The sequence below is a fragment of the Phaseolus vulgaris genome, chromosome 7 (genome assembly GCF_051622355.1).
Source record: "Phaseolus vulgaris cultivar YP4 chromosome 7, ASM5162235v1, whole genome shotgun sequence".
NCBI classification, from domain to species: Eukaryota; Viridiplantae; Streptophyta; class Magnoliopsida; order Fabales; family Fabaceae; genus Phaseolus; species Phaseolus vulgaris.
This window is the reverse complement of record NC_143504.1, coordinates 9,005,264-9,013,187: the sequence shown is the minus strand read 5'-3', so window position 1 is coordinate 9,013,187 and position 7,924 is coordinate 9,005,264. Positions and strand designations below refer to the sequence as shown.

General features: G+C 31.0%; 1 protein-coding gene across 1 annotated transcript; it reads left to right on the top strand.

The window, feature by feature from the left end:
- The first annotated feature begins 360 nt into the window (after window positions 1–360).
- On the top strand, window positions 361–4,313 carry LOC137827959 (very-long-chain aldehyde decarbonylase GL1-9). Its single transcript, XM_068634344.1, has 3 exons — window positions 361–738; window positions 1,029–1,378; window positions 3,529–4,313. The coding sequence occupies exons 2-3, from the start codon at window positions 1,154–1,156 to the stop codon at window positions 4,069–4,071; spliced, it is 768 nt and encodes a 255-aa protein (XP_068490445.1). The 5' UTR covers window positions 361–738; window positions 1,029–1,153; the 3' UTR covers window positions 4,072–4,313.
- Window positions 4,314–7,924: the final 3,611 nt, after the last annotated feature.

Sequence of the window (7,924 nt, the reverse complement as noted above, 5' to 3'; positions counted from 1 at the left end):
ATTTTACTTTTAATTAGACCATTCAGACAAACCATTAATTTATCAAAAAAGGGTCGCAAACTTTTTGTTAAAATTAATTAAGATTCTTACAATTTATAATTAATTATTTAGGTCTTATATTCTATGAATAAAATGATTTCGCAGTTAACAAGGCGTTAAAGTTACACTAACGTAATTAATGATTTAAACACATAAATTGTAAATATATATGGAAAATGTTAACTGATTCTACCCAAAAGTTCACCAACCCTAAACATACTGTTTCCTTAATTTATTACATTATATTATATTTTAATATTACAAAAATTTGAAGTGATAGTAGAAAATATATAAGAAAACGTGTTGTTGTTTGTCCAGTTACGGAAAATGGCAAAAGAACTCTTTTCGAACGTCTGCGATGGAAGGAAGCTTGATCGGGATAACGGGCTTGCAACACGTGTATCCATCTCTCATTTCCTAACATCAAAATTAGGTCACAAGGGGCGAAAAAGAAAATGCCTCAATCATTTTCGCGTCTCCCAAAAACGTTTCTTTTCTCTCTGAAGGGAGAAGGTACAGAGAAGGGAGAGAAGATAAAGTGCAAAAAGCAATAAAATTAGTTGAAGTTTGAAATAAAAATTCAAACTTTTGAAGATCTTCGGAATCTCACAACTGTCACCACTGTTTATCCCGTTCGGATTACGTCCTAGATCTGATCGAGCAATGCACTGAAAACATTTTGAACATCTGGGTATCCTGGTAAGCTATCGTTCTAGATTCTGTTATGGGTTTCTTCTGCGTTGTTGGAAAGTTTCATGCTTTGAAGTTGGTTTCTAAGAACTTCTGGTGAAGTTTCAAAATCTTCATAATTTCAGGTTTTGGGAATTCAACGCGGTTTTATGCAAAACTCTATGCCCTTCTTGTTTTTGTTTCTTTTGGTTTTTGCAAAGTATAAGAATAATGTAAACAAACATATGTGAAGCTGTTAGTTATTTTTGTTTCTTCTCGTGTCTGCCCATCAAGTGAACAATTTTGTTTTTTCTTTTCAGGGAGTGAAGGAGTTTGTCCAAGTTAAGATCTTTAGCTGTAATGCAGCTTTGACTTGCTGAGTTTGTTTCTGGGTTGAATTGCCTTTTGCTTGGAATTGACTTGTTTCCACGTTTGAATCTGTACAATGGTTTTCTGGGAAGGGTATGTGAGCGATGAATTGATGGGCACGTTTGCCCCTATTGTGCTTTATTGGATATATGCTGGATTTTATCACTTGCTCCCACCTCTAGACAAGTATCGGTTGCATACTAGGAAAGACGAGGGAAACAAGAATTTGGTTCCCTTTAAAACAGTTGTCAAGGGTGTTTTGCTTCAGCAGCTTGTTCAGGCAATTGTTGCTCTCATCTTGGTCAGTTCTTCTACGTTCAGTTAATTTCTACAAATAGCTTTTGTAGTTAACAGTTTTTTAGTTGAAAAAACTATCAAAGTTTGAGCACTGTTGCTTGCTGATGTTTTTCTTCGCATCTGTTGTTAGTTGCATTTTTAAAATGAATCTGTCATTCCATTTTCTAGCTTATGTTTCGTTTGAGTATCCCTACTTCTAATTGTTCCTTTTCTGTTGCTTTCATCTATTTTTGATTTTTGGACAAATGACTCTTATGTTTTTCATATCCTCCTTTCCCATCTTAAAAGGATAAGAACCCCTTTGTTTGATTTGCAAAATGATATGGCATCAGTTATGTTGAAGCTACAATTTATGCATTAAATAGAGAAGGCGTTACATAAAATACATTTGGCTCAATTAATTGATTAAACAATTTTAATACTCAAAATTAGACCAAAGAAAGAGTATTATTTGTAAAACCGATCCCGAAAAGTAGAAGACCCCAAGTGACTCTTCTATTAGTGCAAAGTGACTTTAATAACACATATTTTCAAGCATACTGCGTGGAAGGAAGTAAAAGAGAGACAGATCAGTGACTTCAATTAGGTAGTTGTTTCTTTATCGTTTTCATCCAGGATTACTGTTTTTGTTGCTTTCTCATGCTCTCACGGACACAATATTTTGAGGGTAAAAACTCAGTGAATTAATTTCTCAGTAATCATTTCCCATTATGTAACGAGTTTGATTTGTCCATCACAAAACAGTAGTCTTTTGCTAATATTAAGGAATGATCCATCCTTGTTTTGCTTGAATTTGCTCAGCTTAAAATATGAGCTCTTTATTGGGTAAAATATATTTTCAGCTTGGCAGGGTGGCATTATGTGTCTCTCTATATGGGATCTACCAAATTGCATGGTGTGGCATATTCATGGAGTGATCTATCCAATTGCTTGATATGTGAATGGTTTGATCTTAGATATGAGCTTCCATGTAAACATGTTAGGTTAGGTGGCATATCAACAGTGAAGGTGTGATATGAAAATATAAATAAGAAAAGAATATTAGTTATTTCATAGCTGTGATTATCTGCTTATAAATAAAGTAGGACTATTGTATATAAGGCAGGCTGAAACAATAACAGAATCGCAGTGGATGGCCCCTTGATCTCTTTGTTTCTCTTGTATCTAACCTTTCTGTTTTCTTCTTCTTCTCTCTTCCCCTCTTTCTTTCTGTCTTTTTGTTTCTGGTACTTAATAGTTGATTATTTGGAAGAATCTATCTACATTATAATTTTTAGTTGAATATTTTCTTGTGAATTAGGTTTGGCTTTTTTTTGAGACTCTGCCTTTTGCCTTTTCATTGTTGAATTGAAAGCATCCCCAATCCTGTCTGTTGTTGTGTTACCACACGTCCATCTTAAATTATCACTGTTTTGCTTCAGTGTTATGGGAAAATAAGTGTCTTCTTTTTTTATTTGAAATGAAACTAATAAATACACGCAATCTTTTGCTCTATGACTTCCCTTTTACTTTGTCACGTGAACCGTAGAAGCAGCATTATTCAAGAGCTAATTCATGCATGTTAATAAGGTTAATCTTTATATTAAAATTTAACTGTCCCTGAGATTTGCTCTTGCTATAATTCTGAATAGCGAGCCTTTGGGTTCTGTTCAAAACATATTAAGTATTTGTCTTTTGTGGATCTATCTTTAAGTTTCATCACCTAGTAGGATAAGGATTGGTCGTTGTTATTGTTGTAGATTTATATTTAGTATCAGTTGAGCAGATTTTATTTCATTTTCATTGGTTATTCATTGCTATGGGCTTTCCTGTTTGGTTTGGCAACCTGATGAAGCTACCATGTAAACCAGTTATTAATAAGCTTGGCTTCTAATACATGAAGAGGTTCAAGTTAAGGAATTGAAGTATAGTAGGCATTATATTAATAGAACTTGGCTATTACTCCTTAAATGATGTGTTTATGTATGTTAAATAATTAAACAATATCCTTAAAGTTTCTAGATACCTCATAAAAATTACAGGGGACCTATCATAATAAATGTCTGGAGAGAGAGAAATTACCTATGCTATGTTAGAAATCAAACAATTTTCTGTCGACAAATTCTTTAGCTGTTTCTGATAGTGTCTGATGATGCGCATCCTGCAACTTTGCAGTTGACTACAACGACAAATGCATCTGGGGTTATAGTGCAGCCTTCTATCCCCAAGCAAATCTTGCAGATCCTTGTTGCGATGTTTGTGATGGATACATGGCAGTACTTTGTGCATAGGTACATGCATCAGAACAAGTTTTTATATCGCCATATCCACTCCCAGCATCACAGACTGGTTGTTCCTTATGCAATAGGAGCCCTTTACAATCACCCAATTGAGGGTCTTCTACTTGACACTGTTGGTGGTGCCATATCATTTCTTGTCTCAGGGATGACTGCAAGAACAGCAGTTGTATTCTTCTGCTTCGCTGTGGTGAAAACTGTTGATGATCACTGTGGACTGTGGTTGCCTGGAAACATCTTCCATATATTTTTCCAGAACAACACAGCTTACCATGACATTCATCATCAACTGCAAGGGCTGAAGTACAATTATTCTCAGCCATTCTTTTCCATATGGGACAAACTTCTTGGGACATACATGCCTTTCAATCTTGTAAAGAGGCCTGGAGGGGGGTTTGAGGCAAGGCTAGCTAAGGAATAGTCACATTGTAATTGTTGAAACTCACATCAGAAGGCATAATTTTTCCTTAGGACCAGACCAGACCAGACCAGAGGCTTAGTGGCTTTTTCAGTTCATCTTGTTACTGTAGGTTTACCAACCCACCTTGTGTAGCATAACTATGATGATGTGATTAAGGAGTTTTTTCATTATTTATTATCATGTACTTAAAACATTTTTGAAGGTGTAAGTTGCTAAAAGAGTACTAGATTTTTACGCTGTCATTATTTGTTGTTCCTACTTCTATCGGTTCACTTGTGTAATTTATTATGATTTTTTTTATTGTAATCCAGAAGAACACCATTGTGTTAAAGATATAATTTACTTTTGAATGCTTAAAAAGAAGATATAGTTCTCATTGAAAATGTCAACTACGATTGAAAGTTCTTAAATTTTGTTTTCTATAAAGTTATAACAAATTCATCCAACATAGAGGTTATATACACAGAAATATTTAGGAACCAAATTAACGTCAATTTCTAGCACAAAATTGTATACTTAACAGGCTATATAGTCTCTAAAGGGTAGAATAATTATTTAATGTTTATTATGATAAAAAAGAGAGTAATTTTTTATTATTTAAATTTAAGTTTTTATCATTTAATTGATTTTAAAAAAAATATTGGCAGTAAAAAAAAATCTTATACATGATGGTATCATACTCGACCTAACAATCTATTTTCTCCAATTTAATGTTTCAACTTTACTACTCAAATGAAGCCATTTTATAAGGTGTTATAACACCAAACCAAAGAAAATTTCACTTTTTCTTTTAAGAGAACCTTGACACTTGCTCTGGAAAACTGTGTATAAAACTCTACTCTGTCGAAGTACTATTTGTCTAACTTGTATTATTTATCTCTATTTGAAGTCAGATTATGAAACAAGTTACCCTAATTCGTGACATATTTCATACTCGTTGTGCAACTACTCACTTTTCTATGCGTCAACAATTAAAACAAAGTGATCGACATAAAGTTAATTCATCCCAAAAGATTATATCTAGGTCCTCCAAAGATAGATGTCTCAAACTCACTCAGAATTTGAGTCCATCTTTAGAGTATATATATATATATATGTATATATATAAATAGTACACTAAAATAAATGTTGGTATAAAACTATTAGCTAAAAAGACCACCGTAAACTTCCAACCAAACACTTATACTGATTAAATTTATTTCCCTAAAATAAACTTTTGTTCAATATCAACTTCACATAATATAGAAATAGCCATTCCAAAACAAATACAAAAAAAGTATACTCTACTTTTAAATTAAGATAGAAAATCATCTTGATTTAGTCATGAGTGTGCACCCTCACCCTTTATCAAGATTCTTTTCATTCTTAATATTTTTCTCTCTATTCATAACAATCACTTTGACTCGACCACAAAAATAGATTTTAAAAAAATAACATTGTTAAACTTAAACAAAAATCTACACGCAAGAGAAACACAATAAACCCTATACCCTCAAGTCATCCTAAGGATGAACCGCTCCGATACCATTAAATGTAACACTCCAAAAATACATCTAACTATTATAATACAAGTTTTACATGTTTCTAAACAAGGTTAAAGTTTTTTAAAACATTCTTAATACATGATTAAGACTTATAGAAATACAAATATTTACAATTCATAACTCAAAACAAAACTCTAAAGCCTTCTAGACTCTCCTGCACCTGTACGATCATCTACTTGTGTACATAGTAAAGTCATCACAGTTCACAACACAACATAAAAATCAAGGGTAAGCTTGTGAAAATAAAGTTTTATAATATGACACAATTAAATCAAAAGAGAAAACCAAATTACATAGATCAATTTCTCAATTATTCAATCTTCTTCAAATCCAAACATAAAACAATCGCATAGATCTCACATGGATCTATACATTCAGGATATTCAACAAGCAAAATAACAACTAACTCCTTCCGAAAGACCCGTATTAAATAAATCCTACCAGAGACTAACACCAAATCCAAAGATTACCAACAAATCCAAGAGAAAGGATTAGGGTAGGTTCAATACAACCCAAGTCGTGCATTTCATATGTTACAATGTGCATGAACTCCCTCATCAACTTCTCACCACCTGATATCTTAGTCTAAGTGACTTAGATTAGCTGTGAAGCATAGAGATCTCTGTTACTACATAGACATCAATACTTAATAAACAAACAAACAAACATCAGTCCATACATTATCCCAAATGTATGAATTCAATTTCATACCATTTTTATCATACAATATCATTCAAAATGTAATCCGCAACACTCAAAAGTCCTATTTAACAACATAATAAAAAAACAACACTTAAATACTAAATTATCAACATCTAATATTTCTACAAGTTTACACAGTATGTAAACAAACAACATCCCTACAAGATAAATTGAATAATGAAATTATGTCCCCTCCACATTCAGATCTTTTAGCTTAGAGTACTATTAAAAAATTAAAGTTAACTTCCCTTACCTGAAATTCCTTATTCTGATGGAAATTCTACCTCAAACAAGGAAACCACTCCAAAATTTAGGAACCTATAACAAATTATCCAAACATTACCAAATTTTAGTATAAACTTAATCAAGTTGAGAAGGAACATTTTTCTCAACTGGTTCCACTAAGATTTGATGACTAAATCATAGAGAAAAACAGATAATAAGAGATCTTTAGAGTAAAAATGAACTTACTCTGTTTGAAAATATGACCGGGTAGAAATGTACTATGATTCCTCATCTACAACATGACATGATCAGATTTTAAAATAAATGAGATATGAGAGAGAAAATGAAGTAAAAGAAGAGAAAAAGATAAAGAAAACTGAAGAGTTCATTTTAATTTATTTATTTTAAATAATCTTTAATTTTAGTAATTTATATATTGAATTCATTTTATATTTAAAATTTTAAAAATATTATTTATAAATTTAAATATAATATCATTCATCTTTAAAAAATAAACATAAATTCCCCATATAATGAATGAATATTTAAAAGAAAGTAAGAAATATCTTATAATTAAATGCTCTGGGCATGGTATGGATAAATTTTAGTGTAGATTATAACTAACTCTTCATGAGCAAGAACAAATGAATTTAGAGAAGCAACAAAACTTAATGACAATTAATTGATCAATGATGCAGACAATTAATTGAGTCCCGTTGAATAAGAAGAATAAAAAGAATATGTCTATCATTACAGTATAAGCTTTTAAGCAGTAAAATATGTTTAGTTTAATATCTTGAAATTCAATTTTGATCTTTATAGAAAAAATATATTTTTAGCTCTTGCATTAATAAAAAATGATTTAGGATTGATCCTTCTTCAAGAACTAACAATATATTTTATTTGTCTTTTATTATCATTTTTCATTAGGAAGCTTCTTTGGAAGAAACTCTTATTCATTCGTACTTGTCTTCATGTTCTTAATAATTTAACAATTTTGATTTGATAGTTTCACAATTTTGACTAAAACGAATTTGTCAACTCTATCTAAATAAACAATAAACGAATTTTATCCCGCGTTGACTAATAAAATATTCTTCATGTCAAAAATTGAAAAAAAAAGCTAAGGAGGAATTTGGACAATTTTTTTAAAAATATACTAATGATAAAAAACTAAAAAATATAGTTGAAGCATATGAAATTATGCCATATGCTGAGGGACGGAAAATTAATTTAAAAAATATTTCATTTTTTAGTTAATCTAATTAATTTAATTTAATAAATATTTAATTTTTTACTTTATCTAATTAATTTAAAGTTTTGAAAAGTTATGATACGAACAAAAAAAAAATGTAAAATATGTAATCATAGTTACCATAAAT